The 18,686-nt window shown below is 45.6% G+C and overlaps 1 protein-coding gene across 1 annotated transcript in view; it reads right to left on the reverse strand.

Annotated features, from left to right (window-relative positions):
• The window catches only part of SARS1 (seryl-tRNA synthetase 1), a 79,066-nt gene that overhangs the window by 6,007 nt on the left and 54,373 nt on the right, over nucleotides 1-18,686 (reverse strand). The window contains exon 10 of the mRNA XM_077295419.1: nucleotides 12,577-12,706. Within this exon, the coding sequence (XP_077151534.1) occupies nucleotides 12,577-12,706 (130 nt within the window). The remainder of the gene's footprint in view (nucleotides 1-12,576; nucleotides 12,707-18,686) is intronic.

The raw sequence follows: 18,686 nt of genomic DNA on the forward strand, positions 1-18,686 counted from the left end.
GGGTGTGGTAGGTTCGTGCTTAGTAGCAGTGCAATGCATCATGGAACTTGTAGTATTAGGGTATGTGTCCACGGTCAGTAGACGCTGCGTGTTTGACGCTGCAGCGTCAAACACGCAGCGTCCAGATGTTCCAGCATAGTGGAGGGGATTTTTTGAAATCCCGTGTCCACTATGCGTGGAAACCCGCACGCGGCGGCCCTGCGACTCCGGACATGCTGCGCGTCTTTTCAGATCGCAGCATGTCCGTGCTACCTGCAGCGACGCTGCGTCGCCGCAAGTAATATCACAGGACCCTATGGCGAGGGGTGCGATGATCCCGGATGTGTACAGTACACATCCGGCATCATCGCGTCCCAGAAAGGGGGCGGGGCTTAGCGCCGAGAGGCTTTGCCGCTCCGGCGATACCGCCGGCCATCCTGATCGTGGACACGCAGCCTTAGAGCACAATAACTCAGGAGAAAGGAAGTTGTCGATTAACCCCATTGAGAGCTGAATCCAGCACTAAAGATGTGCTGCTACAGCATGATAAAAGGTAATATTGCTAAAATAAACACAGAAGATGTTTTCAGTGGCACATAATAGCAAGATTTATGAAAAAAAAAAAAAAATGTTGTAGTGTAGTGGACAACTTCTTTAACTTCTTTAAGCACTTGCACTTGATAAAAATGTGTTAGTTTTGTCTCTATTTCTCATTGATTCTAGGTTTATTATTTTACTGGTATCACTAAAGGTTATATAATATCGATCTGATCTGATATATATATATATATATATATATAATCTAGATAAGGGAACTTAAGATAAACTAATGAAATTTGCAGACGATGCAAAAGCTGAGAGGGATAGCTAACACTAGAGAAGAGAGAAAGGATTCAGAAGGATCTAGATAAGCTTGAACAATGGGCAGCGACTAACAGAATGGTATTTAAGATGGAGAAATGCAAGATTCTATATCTGGGCAAGAAAAACGAAAATTACATATATAGAATGGGAGGAACAGAACTAAGCAATAGCACATGTGAAAAAGACTTGGGTATAATAATACATCACAGGCTGCATATGAGTCAACAGTGTGATGCAGCAGCAAAAAAGGAAACAGTTCTAGGATGTATTAAGAGACGCATAGAGTCTAGATCACGTGAAGTAATTATCCCCCTTTACTACTGTGTCCAGGTCTGGGCACCACATTTTAAAAAAGACACTGAAAAAACTGGAGAAAGTTCAGAGAAGAGCTACCAGGATGGTAAGCAGACTGCAAAGTATGTCCTATGAGGAAAGACTAAAGGATCTGGGAATGTTTAGCTTGCAAAAAAGAAGGCTAGGAGGAGACTTAAAAGAGGTCTACAAATCTGTGAAGGGATGTCACAGTGTAGAGGGATCTTCATTATTCTCAGTTGCACATGGAAACACGAGAAGCAATGGAAAGAAACTGAAAGGGAGAAGATACAGATTAGATATTAGATAAAAAATTTGACAGTGAGGGTGATCAATGAATGGAACATGCTGCCATGAGAGGTGATGAGTTCTCCTTCAATGGAAGACTTCAAACAGAAGCTGGACACACATCTGTCTGAGATGTTTTAGTGACTCCCGGATTGAGCAGGGGGTTGGAAGCGATGACTTACCGTATTTTTCGGACTATAAGACGCACCCGACTATAAGACGCACCCAGGTTTTAGAGGTGGAAAATAGTGAAAAAAATATTTGAAGCAAAAAAGGTGTTAAAATATTTAATAACATAAACATACTATTATATGTGTTGTTATTATATATAATATGTTATTATATTGGAAGCTGCGGGTAGCAGATGGAGCTGCGGGACCAGTGTGGTGTCTGTAAAGTACTATATGAAGACGCTGGAGGGCGAGTATAAGAATGGGGGCACAGGACTTATATTTAAAGCACCACTCCAGCACTGAAAAATAACACTGGAGTGCTGCTTTGAGATCCCATTGGGAGAACTATAACTCCCAGCATGTCCTGCAGATCCTATGGCATGCTGGCAGTTATAGTTCACCACAGAAGTGGCAGAGTGCTTTATTGTGTGTTGTAGTGACTAACCTTTTAATTGTGGCAGCCAGCCAGCTGCGGTGAGGTAAAATGCTGGAGCATCCCATCCCATGACACCACAGAGCGCTCCCTCTTGTTGCCTCTCCATAGCACAGGAGGAAGCTTGCAGATTGTAGTGTGGTGTCTGCAGGACTTGTGATGACATCAGAAGAGGGAGGGCTCTGTGCTGCCATGTGATGCTCCAGCCCGCCCACTCCTGACATCACACAGGTCCTTGTGCCGGAGCACTCAGCATCCAGCACAGCCCCGGCAGGCAGGTATGCAGCGTTCTTGTCCCCTCTGGCCCCTGCTGCTGCCTCCTCCACCAGACACACAGATCTCCCCAGCAGCTGCAGGAATCCAGCGCTGAGGAAACCATGTGTGTCCCTGTGAAGGAGTATTCATTTGCTGCTCCCCGCTCAGCTGACAGGTGGGCAGGGAAGCAGCTAATGAATATTCACTGCACTTTAATGATCGGGACCATGTGGTTTCCCCATCGCTGATTCCTGAAGCCAGGCAGGGACATTTTTCTGCCTCCTGCCTCCCAGTGCAATCCCACTCACTGCTGCCCCTCCCCACGTTACATCCCTACCATAAGACGCACCCACACTTTCCTCCCAAATTTGGAGGAAAAAAAGTGTGTCTTATGGTCAGAAAAATACGGTAAGTTCCCTTCCAACTCTAACATTCTGTGATTCAATGATTCAACCCTCCCTGGTGATAATAGACATTTGCATACTGAGAGTTCGGGATATCTTTCTAAGGTAATAGTCAGACGGCCATATAACACAGATGACCATCACATTGCAATGCTCGGACCGGCCGTGGGCTCTCCTGACTAAAGCATGAGAGCTGCATAGAAATACTGCCACGCTCGGGTCAAAAGAGCTGTCGGCCAGTCTGAGCATTGCGATGCGATTGTTGTCTGTGTTATACGGTCACCTGACTGTGCCCCAACAGTCAGATTACAGCTGATACATATACACAGGTATCCAAGCCAGATTGTGTACTGAGGTACTAGCAGAACATGAGGGGATTTGATCTCTCTGATCAAGTACTCCAGCCTTACAGTGGAAAGCGAAGGTGTAGTACAAAAAGCTGTCCATGCACATGGTACAGACGGCAATGTATAATGCTATCACAATGTGCAGGCTAGACCAGCACATTTCTTCAATTTCAAAAGGTAATGACCAAGGCCCTAATATTTGGAAGTCAGGAAGGGGAAGGTCTCAGTACCTCTGGAACTAAAGGTGCCTATATAGTACCAAGGCTACATTTCACCAAAAAAAGGTAACCCAGTCTGAAAAGAAAGGTCACAAAAAATGTGCAATGTGTGTAACAGAATAAAGATTAGAAAGGACACCATTTTTCAGTGTGACACCTGCCCCAACAAACCTGGCCTGTTCATAAAAGACTGTTTCAAAGTGTATCACTCATCCATGAATTACTACATTTCTGATTTACTCTATTTTATTGCATGACGGTATGTCCTCTACACAACTTACATTATGTCATCACATTATAGAATTCACACATCAGAAAAACACTAGATCAATTCCAATATAGTGTCACTTGCGGTGGAAGGTGGGGGTTTCTACTGTTTTGGCACCTCAAGGCCTCTGCAAATGCGTCATGGAGCCCGCAAACAATTCCATCAAAGTCTGAGCTCCAAAACGGCCCTCAGCAGTGTGCCTACTATATTTTAAAAAAAGACATTAGTTTTTCACCACATATGGGGTATTGTTGTACTCAGAGAAATTGCACAACAAATTTTGGGGGTCCATTTTCTTCTTCTACCCTTGTGAAAATGTAAAAAAAAAAACATTTTTTCAGGGAAAGGTAAAATTGTCATTTTTTCCTGCCACATATGTTATTCCGGGGAAGCCCATGAAGGGTTAAATAAACTTCTTGAATGTGGTTTTCAGCACTGTGTGGGGTGCAGTTTTTACAATGGTGTCACTTTTAGGTATTTTCTGTCATATAGGCCCCACAAAGTCACTTCAAATGTAATACGGTCCCTAAAAAATTGGTTTTGTAAATTTTGTTGGAAAAAGTAGAAGTTGCTGATAATCCTTTAACCCTTTTAACTTCCTCGCACAAAAATGAAGCTGTTGTAAAGGAGACATGTGGTAAATGTTATTTATTAACTATTTTGTGTGACATACCTATCTGATGTAAGGGCATAAAAATGAAAAGTTTGAAAATTCCAACATTTTTGCCAAAATTCTGATATTTTCACAAATAAAATATCCTGTGTCCCCCAATGAAGGCTCCGAGAAACAGATTTTACGGTAAGCAACCAAAAATCCTGTTTTCTCTATCGCTTCATTGGGGGGGGGACAGGAAACCATGGGACGTCCCAAAGCAGACCCTGGGGTGGGAACAGCAGTCAACTCCAATCTAGGTCGGAGGAACTCACCACCGTCGCCTGCAAGGTCTTCCTACCTAAGCTGGCTACGCCGAAGCTAGGCATTGAAGTTTCACGAACATGTGGAGGACCGATCATCGGTCTGTAGAGGTGCAAGGCAGAAGCCCTATATGTGCACCGCTGGGAGGCGCCCACAGCCCGGGTAGAGTGCACCTTAAACCTGGAAGGAGGAGCTCTGCTCTGACCTGGGAAATCTAAATGTTACTGACCGTATTTTGCGGGCATACGTTGATTTGGAAGCCGGAGGGCCTCTCTACGCCGAGCCCGTATACTGAAAAGGGGGAGGGGCGGCCTTAGCAGGATAGATGCACCTCGCCCTGACCCGGTAGCGTGATGAGCAAAAGCTACGAAGGATGAGTCCGAGCAGGATGAAAGGAAGGGAATCAAGAAAGATGGACAGCGCCATGGAGAACCTCGGCAAGGTAAGGGCAGAGCACTGAACCTGTGATCCACAGAATGTACAAAACTTCTGCCACAGACTCTGGAAGTGGTTGAGAGCCTGAAAGGAAGGCATAAAATGAAAATGGACCTGCCGCTCGCAAAAATGCAGGAATGTCCAATGTCTTGAAGAAAAGGAGGGCCTGGATAAAGGCTTTCATAAAATAAAGGAAAGCACACGCGGTCCCAGGAGAACAACGAGGTTTAGCCTGAGGAAGAAGAGAACGTGTCCCTCCGATGACCTCCTTAATAATTGGTTCAAGTTGGAGCCAAACTGACGGAAACTCTCGGAAGGCAAGCTGGTGAGGGACCTCCTAGAGGATAAGTCCTGCCACGCCTTACTCAAAAGGGTCCTTCGGATGGGCACCAGATTGCTGGATGTCCAAGCAGCACATGCAGCGGCATCCGCGGGGGCGGATACCATGTACTTCCTTGCAAGAGTAAATTAGTCCGCAAGGGAGACAAAGGCAGGGCACAATGTAGCGGCGGACACTTCAATGGTCGACTTCACCATGGACTATTAGTCCGCCGTTGGTATCCTTGAGGGATGCTCTCTCTGGGAGAGGAGGACTGTATCGGTGGAAAATCTGGAAACTGGAGGGTCCAGAAACGGAGAAGAGGTCCAGTTCGCAGTAAGCTCAGAAGAGAGGGAATATAGGAACCAGAGACGCTTCCCTCTTTGGAACGGCTGGACTAAGGATGCCAAGAGAAACCCCAGAAAAGACCATTAAATTGAAATGACAAGAAAAGACTTGAGAGTAGGGTACTGAGGACCTGCTAGAGAGCAAAACGCTGAAGACATACTGAAGGGGACCTCGGGTGAAACCCTGGATCTCAACCCAGCAATGTAGGCTCTGCTACATCAACGAAACGGCTCAGAAAGGGAGAACCGTTTGAAGAGACCACCTCTTGCCGGTCTAAATAGATAGAACGGAGACTACCAGACGATTCCGCAGACTCAGATCCATCAGGAAGCTAAACTTAAGCGCACGGGGATGAAGGTGGTTAACAGGGACTATGGAAAATGTGGACAAGATGGGCATTGATAGGCACAATCGGATATGAGCAGTCAAAGGAGGAGAGTCCATGGAAAACCTGGAGAATGTCAATTCCATGGGAAGTTGGCCCTAGGAAGGAGTACATAGGCCCCAGAAAAAAACTTGACTGCCAAAAGGAAGATCCTTACCTATGACGACATGAGTGACCCTATCCGACCTGGACCATCTGGAACGGGGAGAGGGTTGTAGGGTATGGATCTACTTACCTAGGTATAAGACACCACACAAACAAGAATAACGGTGAAAAGGATACGAATACTGCTGAAGGAAGGAACGTATTATCACCAAAACCCCATCATCGGATCCAGGCATGGAGCAGCCTTCTACACTGGACGATGCTTGCACAGAGTAAGATCCAATTCCTATCCGAGGTGGGAGAAGCTGTTCCTGCCACGGTCGGAAATAAAATCCCGGAGCTGCTCGAGATTTAATCCAGTGTCTGTAAGAAAGAAGAGGTAAGTACTGACACATAAAAGGGAAGCTCTGTATTGAGGTAGTTCAAAGACCCCTAGAATAGTGCAGTGAACAATCATGAGTCAAGGTATTATATGAGCTCTGACTCCGTAAGAGGCAGCCCGAACGAATAATACTGTAAATCATATGTGATAGGAGTAACGCACTGGATAGTGCAGATAGACCTAGGACAGCACTGTAAACTGACCTACTGGATAGGTAGTGGTAGGCCCGAATAACCAGATGGAGAGGAAGGCCCCTGGGGAGCAACAGGTAATTAAGGCCCAATGCATGGCTGAAGAAAAACTGCGCCCAGTCGCTACCTGACACCAGCGTGTCCGACCTACCTGAAAGTGGACAGGCCACTTATGCTGTCACTGCGGTCCACCCTGTGGCACTGAGGTCCACCTTGTGGTATGTCGTAGATCTTCTGTTTAACTGAAAGCAGATTGTAACCGCTGCAGCAGCCAGCCAGAAGTGATGGATACCAGGCACCTCTCTCTGAGTGGTGACTAGAGGGGAGCCTAGGCAGATTCTGCAAAGAACCCTTAAGAGCGTGATAGAGGGCGTTTCTGACTCACCTGACTCTGGGGCAAAAGAGCAGGACCAATGCAGTATTCGAACTCGGGCACGTCTAAACCACTGGAAAGACGGCAGGTATTGACTAAATGTGTCTGGAAGATGACATCTAAAACCTGGCTAGCGGACAGAGTACTGCTGCAATCGAACGGGAGGAATAGGAGAGTACGTCTGACTTACCTGAATACAGTACAGAACGCCAGTACCACTACAGTGGTCAATCCAAGACACGTCTTATCCGCTGAAGAAACAACAGTTTCAAATACTGTACTGTACCTGGAAGGTGGTGCGTGAGCAACCTGGATGGCGGATAGAGTACTGCTGCGATCGGCTCTCGGTATGCTGCGACTATGGCAGATAGAGTACTGCTGCGATCGGCACTCTGTATCCTGCGACTATAGCGGATAGAGTACTGCTGCGATCGGCTCTCGGTATACTGTGACTAAATCAGCATGGAGAGAACCCTGGAGAAGAATATAGGAGAGAGTTGATTCTGTGTAGCGGTCTAGGTCATGATACCTGACGGCATTAGGCAGAATAACAGCTTCCGTGTAGTAAGCCGCAGCACGGAGTCTGTCTGAAGTATGTCCTGCCGTGCTCGTTCTCCTGAAGGTAGGACAGTAGGTTTGTCAACAGGGAGACTAAACTCTACTCTCTGTTGTGCACCTGAGTTCAAACCTTTGCGCCTGCGATATGTGGTCAGATTCTTTATCTACTGAGCCACAGCAGACATTACAGGGAAATACGGACTCTTAACCAGCTGGAAGTCAGGTCCGAACACTGCAGTCGTGAAGTGGGTAGGAGCCGCTCCCCTCTCTGCTTAGAGCAGTGTAATGGTTGCATCCGGAGGGGGCTGCAGGGAGATGGAGGGCGAGTGCCCGTGAGCAGGAGATAAGGAAAAGTTCGATATGCCAGGGCTCTAGCATCACCGTGTGTAGAGAAATAGCCGAGCCTTGCACTGCTGAAGATCAAGACACAGATCTGCAATAGCAGAAACCACAACAGTAGTGTGACAAAACGGAAAACTCCGAGGAGAAATGTACAACTGAAACCTTCTACGAAGTGAATGCCATATGGCAGGTTTTATAATGGTCCATCTCCCTGTGGAGTGTGAGGGGTGGACAGTGGCACAGATGACGGCAGCGTGGGGCATACTGCCATACCATGCTGGTAACTGCCCGGCTCCAGGGCACTTATTACACCAGCGACTGCATGGCTCTAGAGTACTACTATGCCAGTGACTGTACGGCTGTAGAGTGCTACTACGCCAGTGATAGCGCGGCTCCAGCGTACTATTACGTATTACGCCGGTGACTGCACGGGTCTAGAGTACTACTACGAATTACGCCAGTGACTGCACGGGACTAGAGTACTGATACACCATAGACTGCACGGCTTTACACTGTGTTCCAAATTATTATGCAAATTGGATTTAAGTGTCTTAAAGATTTAATTGTTTTGTTTTTCAAATAAACTCGTTGATGGTATTGTGTCTCAGGGCTCAATGAATCACTGAAATCAATCTTAAACACATGTGATAATTAGTTTTCCAGGTGATTCTAATTAATGGAAAACTACTCAAAAATGATGTTCCACATTATTATGCAGGTCACAGGTTTCAAGCAATATGGGAAATAAAAAGGATCTCTCTGCTGCTGAAAAGCGTTAAATAGTGCAATGCCTTGGACAAGGTATGAAAAAATTTGATATTTCACGAAAACTTAAGAGTGATCATCATACTCTGATGAGATTTGTGACTGAAACAGAGCACAGACAGAGTTCATGCAAATAAAGGCATAATGAGGAAGTTTTCTGGCAGACAAATTCATTGGATTAAGAGAGCAGCTGCCAAAATACCATTACAAAGCAGCAAACAGTTATTTGAAGCTGCTGGTGCGTCTGGAGTCCCTCGAACCTCAAGGTGTAGGATCCTTCAAAGGCTTGCTGTGGTGCATAAACCTATTATTCGGCCACCCCTAAACAGTGTTAACAAGCAGAAACGGTTGCAGTGGGCCCAGACATACATGAAGACTAATTTCCAAACAGTCTTGTTTACTGATGAGTGTCGAGCAACTCTGGACGGTCCAGATGGATGGAGTAGTGGATGGTTGGTGGATGGCCACCATCTCCCAACAAGGCTGCGACGTCAGCAAGGAGGTGGAGGAGTTATGTTTTGGGCTGGAATCATGGGGAACCAGCTGGTAGGGCCCTTTAAGGTTCCTGAAGGTGTGAAAATGACCTCAGCAAAGTAAATAGAGTTTCTGACTGACAACTTTCTTCCATGGTCTAAAAAGCAGAAACGTGCCTTCAGGAACAAAATCATCTTCATGCATGACAATGAATACCTCTGAGTAATTGGCTGCTATGGGCATAAAAGGACATAAACTCATGGTGTGGCCACCATCTTCCCCTGACCTCAACCCTATAGAGAACCTTTGGAGTATCATCAAACAAAAGATCTATGAGGGTGGGAGGCAGTTCACATCAAAACAGCAGCTCTGGGAGGCTATTCTGACTTCATGCAAAGAAATACAAGCAGAAACGCTCCATAAAATCACAGTTCAATGGATGCAAGAATTGTGAAGGTGATATCAATGAAGGGCTCCTATGTTAACATGTAACTTGGCCTGTTAGGATGTTTTGGAGTTAAATAGCTTTTTTGTTCAGTGAATGTGACCTCCTAATGCTGCAAATTCCACAAATGAGCATTTTCAGTTCTTTAAAACATATCAAATGTTTAGAAATACTACTGTGCGTAATAATTTGGGACAGTGCATTTTGAGTTTTTATTCATTTTGGAGATTATACTGTTATCATTGGGAGGTTTCTTCAATAAAATTCAATGTATACTCTAACGGGTGATGACTTTTATTAGACTGACTGTCATTTGCACCGACCATTTAGGAAAATCCGAGAAAAATGTCATTTGCATAATAATTTGGAACATAGTGTAGAGTACTATTACGCATTACGTCAGTGACAGCACGGCTCTAGAATACCACTACGCCAGTGATTGCACGGCTCCACAGTACTATTATGTATTACGCCAGTGGCTGCACGGGTTCTTAGAGGGTTAGGAGACAGGGGGGGCAGAGGGGAGAGTCAGTCTGCAGTGCAGAGCTACTCACGGCAGACGAAAACGGATTCCAGGTGGAGGAAGCTGTCCGGCTTGCGGGTGGACCTCCGGGGAAGTGGCCCTTTAGGCAGGAAGGCAAAGTGAGCTCCTGCCGCAATCCAAGAAGTGGGAACACGCAGATGGTGACCGCTGAGAAGGACGCCAGCTTTCCGTATCCTGCCAAGTGTAGTGGGGAGGCGGAGTCTGCCGAGCGCCCAGGAGCACCAAGATGGCGCTGGTGGGCGGAGAATGCGGGGAGGAAGACTGTCGGGCGGGAGAAAAGCCCGCTCGAGCAAAAAGGAAGTGGGCGGAGACGTGGCGCCGGAAGTAGGCCCTGGCCGCAGCCGGGACCTAAGGCCGGAGACACACTGGTGCGAGATACGGCCGAGTCTCGCTGGTTAAAAGCAAGCTGTGGCACCGGCACTGTGGAGCAGAGCCTGCAGCTCCATGTATTGCTATGCAGCTGCACGCTCCGCTCCGGAGTGCAGGTGCCACAGCTTGCTTTTAACCAGCGACACTCGGCCGTATCTCGCACCAGTGTGTCTCCGGCCTAAATTAGAGGCCGGCGGCCGCCGGTGAAAATGACCGCGGCGCAGGAGCAGTGCGCCACAGGTAATAAGCGGCGCGGCAGCCTGCCAAGGCTGTCGCACTGTAACAGAAGGCATTGCGGCCGCCGAGCAGTGCGGCCGCAGGGCATGGGAGGAAGCGGCATGGCAGCCTGGAAAGGCCACCGCGCCGGAATGCATTGCGGCCGCCGAGCAGGGAGACGGCCGTCCTGAGAAGGTAGAGCGGTCATAGCCACTGGGGAAGCGGCACAGCCGCCAAGAGGGAGCGCGGGCGCATCAAAGGCCGCCGCGTGATACGGCGATTCTGCCCGTGCGGCTGCCTGCATGTAACGTGGTGTCCTGGGATCCCGTAATACAAATAAAAAAAATTGAACCGCGCAGCCTAGAGGGACCCCTTCTCGCCGGTGAATAAGGCCTCCACATCTGCGAGTAATCTGGGATGGGGAAAATACTTCAAAACTCCCACGCCGTCCGTTACTAACCTTAAGCCGAGAAAGGTGTCAAGACGTCCATGGAGCTGGTGATGGACGTCCTCGTCTCCTCCAACCGACAGGCTCTGGTGGGTGAGTGGGTGGGGGACGGAGCTAGGACCGGACTTCTGAGCACGCTTGCGTGCTAGCATCATGGTCCTGCTGAGGGATCTATGAGGATACGGGGTGGCATTACACGCCGTACTCATAGTCCGTATTGTGGGATTACAGGTGTGACTGTTCATCCTGTATCCCTCCGGAAAACCTGAAAGAAAACGACGCACACTGAGGTAGATAAGGGTCTAATGAAAGACCCGTGTCCACTTCCTACTGACACTAAGCTAAACTGAATATCCTACTTCCTGTCAGTGGGGTGTACACTGCAGAGGAGGAGCTAACTTTTTTATTTGCATAGTGTCAGCCTCCTAGTGGCTGCAGCATACACCCATGGTTTCCTGTGTCCCCCAATTAAGCGATAGAGAAATGGGGCTCTATCAGGAAGGTCAATATTGGCTATATCCCTAAGGGGTTAAGTTAATCCCGCACTTTAACTATCGTTAAAGGGGTTCTCCAACAACCCCTTCTTACATACTATATTCCCCAGTGTAAAATAAAAACAACAGATACTCATCTCCTGCTATTCCAGCAGCGGGTATGGCAGGGCTTGTGTGACATTGTTATGCTATGTGAGCGCTGCAGTCAATCAGAAGACCTTAACAGGGTGCAGTTCTCACAGTTCCTTTCGACATCTGAGGATAGTCTAAAGGAAGGGTGAGTGAAATAACCCTTTAGTGGTCGTCCAAATGGCTGCATTGTGGCATAGCAATTTCAAGAGTCCTGGGAAACCTGATGCAGACATCATGGGAACAGTGGCAGTGCAGTGGTAGTGTAGTTCACGAAGGACAGAAAGATGAGGTGGAGTATTCAAATCATGCTGGAATACTACTAAAATGATATTAGCAAGTGCCGACACATGATAACATTGTGACGGTGTACACTAGAAGATGTGAAATACAAGTTTTGGACATGCTACCCATCATTTTCGACATGCTCACTTTATTTTTATAAATTAGATTGCTATCCTTAGTTGCGACTTCATTACATCTAGTGTTCCTGTAACATCTGAGGGCCTGTGGCTGCAGTGCGCAATATCCGCGAAGCTGAACACCAGTCACCGTTCCAGAGGAACTCGTTTTGCCAGTGTCAGGGTTACATGAATGTACTACACCAATGTCCTTATTGTAATAGGCCTGCGATAGACCTTAGCAATTTATTATATTTTTGCTGAAATTTGCCAAATGTCAGTTATGGTTTGATAATAGTATGGCAGCCATTGCATGTAATGTAGAAAACCTCATCAACTGCAGAAACATATTGTGACAAATTCAATGAAAAAAGGATAACTGTCTCTCATCCTTACCAGGAGGCATGAAATCTCTTAGTTTTTCCGGTACAATTATGCCTTCACTTGTTTGATAATTCTCTAAAATTGCACAGATGGTCCGTGTTGTAGCACACATTGTAGCATTTAGCATGTGGACATATTCAACCTGTAACAAAAATTAGAGATTTCAACAACGTCTAATCTTGGGAAAACCTCCAGGATAAGGGTTAATGCACACACTGCTCATTAGCTCCAGGGACAAATCTGCAGCGTGATATAGTAACAGTCAGGGCTGTGGAGTCAGTAAGCCAAACACCGGGTCCGGCGCCTCAATTTCCCTTACTTCCGGCTCCAACACCAATAGTAATATAGATGAGATTAACCCCTTCACCCCAAAGCCTGTTTTCACCTAAGTGACACGGCCAATTTTTAGAATTCTGACCACTGTCACTTTATGAGGTCATAACTCTAAAACGCTTCAACGGATCCTGGTGATTCTGACATTGTTTTCTCGTGACATATTGTACTTCATGATAGTGGTAAAACTTCTTCGATATGACTTGCATTTATTTGTGAAAAAAACAAAAATTTGTCGAAAATTATGAAAATTTAGCAATTTTCAAACTTTTAGTTTTTATGCCCTTAAATTAGAGAGTTATATCTCATAATATAGTTAATAAACAACATTTCCCACATGTCTGCTTTACATCAGCACAATTTTGGAAACATAATTTTTTTTTGTTAGGGAGTTATAAGGGTTAAAAGTTGAACAGCGATTTCTCATTTTTGCAAGAAAATTTGCAAAACCATTTTTTTTACGGACCACCTCACACTTGAAGTGACTTTGAGGGGTCTATATGACAGAAAATGCCCAAAAGTGACACCATTCTAAAAACTGCACCCCTCAAGGTACTCAAAACCATATTCAAAAAGTTTATTAACCCTTCAGGTGCTTCACAGGAATTTTTGGAATGTTTAAAAAAAATTGAACATTCAACTTTTTTTTCACAAAATTTTTACTTCAGATCCAATTTGTTTTATTTTACCAAGGGTAACAGGAGAAATTGGACCAAAAAAGTCGTTGTACAATTTGTCCTGAGTACGCCGATACCCCACATGTTGGGGTAAACCATTGATTGGGCACATGGCAGAGCTCGGAAGGGAAGGAGCGCCATTTGACTTTTCAATGCAAGATTTGCTGGAATTGAGATCGGAACCCATGTCGCAATTGGAGAGCCCCTGATGTGCCTAAACAGTGGAAACCCCCACAAGTGACACCATTTTGGAAAGTAGACTCTCTAAGGAACTAATCTAGATGTGTGGTGAGCACTTTGAACCTCCAAGTGCTTCACAGAAGTTTATAATGTAGAGCCGTAAAAAAAAATTCATATTAATTTTCACAAAAAATGATCTTTTTGCCCCAAATTTTTTATTTTCCCAAGGGTAACAGGATAAATTGGACCCCAAAAGTTGTTGTGCAATTTGTCCTGAGTACGCTGATATTTCATATATGGGGATAAACCACTGTTTGGGCGCATGGCAGAGCTCGGAAGGGAAGGAGCGCCATTTGACTTTTCAATGCAAAATTGGCTGGAATTGAGATCGGAACCCATGTCGTGTTTGGAGAGCCCCTGACGTGCCTAAACAGTGGAAACCCCCACAAGTGACACCATTTTGGAAAGAAGACCCCCTAAGGAACTTATCTAGATGTGTGGTGAGCACTTTTAACCCCAATTGTTTCACTAAAGTTTAGAATGTAGCGCTGTGAAAATTAAAAAATCATTTTTTCTTTCCACAAAATGATGTTTTAGCCCGAATTTTTTTTCCCCAAGGGTAACAGGAGAAATTGGACCACAAAAGTTATTGTCCAATTTGTCCTGAGTACGCTGATACCCCATACATTGGGGGGAACCACTGTTTGGGCGCACGGCAGAGCTCGGAAGGGAAGGAGCGCCGTTTGAAATGCAGACTTAGATGGATTGGTCTGCAGGTGTCATGTTGCATTTGCAGAGCCCCTGATGTACCTAAACAGTAGAAACCCCCCACAAGTGACCCCATATTGGAAACTAGACCCCCCGAGGAACTTATCTAGATGTGTTGTGAGAACTTTGAACCAACAAGTGTTTCACAACAGTTTATCACGCAGAGCCGCAAAAATAAAAAATATTTTTTTTTTCCACGAAAATGATATTTTAGCCCCCACGTTTTTATTTTCCCAAGGGTAACAGGACAAATTGGACCCCAAAAGTTGTTGTCCAACTTGTCCTGAGAACGCTGATACCCCATATGTTGGGGGGAACCACTGTTTGGGTGCACAGGAGAACTCGGAAGGGAAGGAGCACTGTTTTAGTTTTTCAAAGCAGAATTGGCTGGAATTGAGATCGGACGCCATGTCGCATTTGGAGAGCCCCTGATGTGCTTAACAGTGAAAACTCCCCAATTCTAACTGAAACCCTAACCCCAACCCTAACCCCAGCCCTAACCCTAGCCCTAACCCCAACCCTAACCCTAGTCCTAACCCTAGCGCTACTTTCACACTAGCGTTTTTTTGCATACGTCGCAATGCGTGGTTTTGGCGAAAAAACGCATCCTGCAAAGTCATCTGCAGGATGCGTTTTTTCTCCATAGACTAACATTAGCGACGCATTGCGACGTATTGACACACGTCGCAACCGTCGTGCGACGGTTGCGTCGTGTTGTGGCGGACCGCCGGCAGCAAAAAACGTTACATGTAACTTTTTTGTGCCGACGGTCCACCATTTCCGACCACGCATGCGCGGCTGGAACTCCGCCCCCACCTCCCCGCACCTCACAATGGGGCAGCGGATGCGTGGAAAAACAGCATCCGCTGCCCCCGTTGTGCGGCGCTTGCACAGCATGCGTCGGTACGTCGGGCCGACGCAGCGCGACGGCCCCGTACCGACGCTAGTGTGAAAGTAGCCTAACGGGAAAATGGAAATAAATATATTTTTTAAAATTGTATTATTTTTCCCTAACTAAGGGGGTGATGAAGGGGGATTTGATTTACTTTTATAGCGTTTTTTAGCGGATTTTTATGGTTGGCAGCCATCACACACTAAAAGACGCCTTTTATTGCAAAAAATAGTTTTTGCATCACCACATTTTGAGAGCTATAATTTTTCCATATTTTGGTCCACAGAGTCATGTGAGATCTTGTTTTTTGCGGGACGAGTTGACGTTTTTATTGGTACCATTTTCGGGCACATGACATTTTTTGATCACTTTTTATTCCGATTTTTGGGAGGCGGAATGAACAAAAACCAGCAATTCCTGAAATTCTTTTAGGGGGGGGGCGTTTATACCGTTCCGCATTTGGTAAAAAGGATAAAGCAGTTTTATTCTTCGGGTCAGTACGATTACAGCGATACCTCATTTATGTAATTTTTTTATGTTTTGGCGCTTTTACACAATAAAAACTATTTTATATAAAAAAATAATTGTTTTTGCATCGCTTTATTCTGAGAGCTATAACTTTTTATTTTTCTGCCGATGATGCTGTATGGCGGCTTTTTATTTGCGGGACAAGATGACGTTTTCAGCGGTACCATAGTTATTTATATCCGTCTTTTTGATCGCGTGTTATTCCACTTTTTGTTTGGCGGTATGAGAATAAAGCGTTGTTTTTTGCCTCGTTTTTTTTTTTTACTGTGTTCACTGAAGGGGTTAACTAGTGATATAGTTTTATAGGTGGGGTCGTTACGGACGCGGCGATACCAAATATGTGTACTTTTATTGTGTGATTTTTTTTTTTTTTTAGATAAAGAAATGTATTTATGGGAATATTTTATTTTTTTTTTCTTTATTTAGGAATTTTTTTTTTCTGCACAGCACTCTGTCAGATCACCGATTGGAGAGGCACGTTCCAGAGGCTTGCCGGCGCCTGCTATTAGGAACTCTCTGCAGGCGCTGGCAAGCTAGGGCATCTCATGACCCGGAAGGAGTTCCGCGGCCATCTTGGATCCGGGGACTCCTTCCAGGTCACCGGAGCAGCGCGATCTCATCGCGCTGCTCCGGTGGGAGAGCGCAGGGAGCCCCCATCCCTGCGCGATCCCCCTCTATGCCGCTGTCACTGACAGCGGCATCAGAGGGGTTAAATGCCCGCGATCGGCGATAGCGCCGATCGTCGGCATTGCTGCGGGGTGTCAGCTGTCATATACAGCTACACCCGCACCCGATCACCGCGGCGCTCAGCGTGAGACCGCGGTGATCGGGGCGCCATACTAGTACTGCGGCTGGCACTAATGCAGTGCCGGCAGCGCAGTACTAGTACGGCGCATGTCGGGAAGGGGTTAAACAAATATCATATAAATGCTGCAGCTATTTACCAGGACATACACTGACATGTGCCAACAAATTTGCCAGGTGTCTGTGGGGACTTTAGTGTGGTTTGACAGCTGGTTTTGCAGTTCTGCAGTTTTTATTTACTTTTTTTATTCAAAACCAGCAGGAAAGAGAAGCAATAACTTTCTTTTCACTGTTATAATTTACTTCTGGATTTGCCACTACATCAAAAACTGCACTATTATTTTTTTCTAAAAGCTTTAAGCCAACAAAAATGGTGTCACAATGAAGTAATTTGCAGCAAATCTTTAGTGTACCCCCCTCAACTCTGCCACTCCACATTTATCAAATGTTGCACATTATTGAGAGATTTGGTACAAATTATACTAGTGCAGCTATTTAAAGGGAACCTGTCAGCAGGACTGTGTACAGTAACCTACAGACAGTGTCAGGTCGGCGCCGTACACCGAATAAAATATGGGTTGATGAAATCCGTCTTGTGGTTGTTGTATAATCTTTATTTTCAGTTTTGACTTAATGATATGCGGCCTGTGGGGGCATCTTCATGTGGTGCTCTGATAGGTATTCATCATGGCTTCTGGCGGGTCACCGACCCCTCACTGACCTGCCCCCTATTTTACATACTGCATAGTATTATGGTTGTAAAAAAATTCACATTCATCAGGCAGGTGCCGGAACGCGATAGATGGTACTGCACTACGATAAATATAGAGTTTTGTTGTAAAAAAAAAATAAATAAATAAAAAAAAAATTAATGTGTAAAATAGGCATATTATCCACCTTATCATGCCACAGTACAGGCGCCACTGCCAGCACCTGCCTGATGAATATGATGTTTTGGGTTTTTTTCAAACCATAATTCTATGAAGTATGTAAAATAGTGGGTAGGTCACTGAGGGATCAGTGAGCTGCCCCAGAAGCCATACAGATGATTAGCTAATCAGGTACCACATGAAGACGTTCACCACAGGCCGCCCCACAGAACGGGCAGAACATTAACTGAAAACTGAAAACAAAGATTAAACAACCACCACAAGGCAGACTTCATCAACCAACGTATCATCATAATTCGTATAACGGCAACGACCTGACACTGTCTGTAGATTACTGTGCACAATCCTGCTGACAGGTTCCCTTTAAACATATTTACTACACTTCCAAATGTCATAAAACAAAGTACTCAAATAACGCATTTTCTAAGCATGTTACAAAATGAAGAGGACCTTTCACGAAACTTTTCATGTGGTTCATTATGCAATAGGCACTGCAAATTATTTTTTTTTTTGAACTTCGCCTCTCCTTTGTGGAGATAACACAGATCAAAGTATTTAGCATCTAAAAACGGTAAATTATTTTTTTTTCAGTACAAATGGGAATTACGAGAGAGATTTCACTGTACCAAGCATCACTGGAGACTAGCCAGATAGGCGGGGTCCCTGATGGCTTCTCCCTGCCCACTGCTCTGGAATGACAAGTCTCCCTCTAATCAGGGACAACATAGTCAGAGGATTCTCAGTCGGAGATCAAGTGACCAGAGGAGCATCTCATGTTACAGAAGAATTTGGGAAAGCAACATATTTACAAGAGAGCTTATCTATGGCCGTGAGTTCACATGAGAGGGACTTGTAAAGTAGTCGATAACCCCTTTAGTAGGGTTTTCCTTTCAAAATACATTTATCACCTATCCACAGAACTGGTGATCTCTACAGCTAGATCCCCCCTACTAGCAGGTTCCCAGATCCTTCTTGCCCACATTTCTAACATGAATGGTGGTTAAACATGTGGCATGTAAGAGGGTGTGCAGGCGGCTGGTTTGAGCCCTG

This window comes from Ranitomeya variabilis, chromosome 3 (assembly GCF_051348905.1).
Source record: "Ranitomeya variabilis isolate aRanVar5 chromosome 3, aRanVar5.hap1, whole genome shotgun sequence".
Classification (NCBI taxonomy): domain Eukaryota; kingdom Metazoa; phylum Chordata; class Amphibia; order Anura; family Dendrobatidae; genus Ranitomeya; species Ranitomeya variabilis.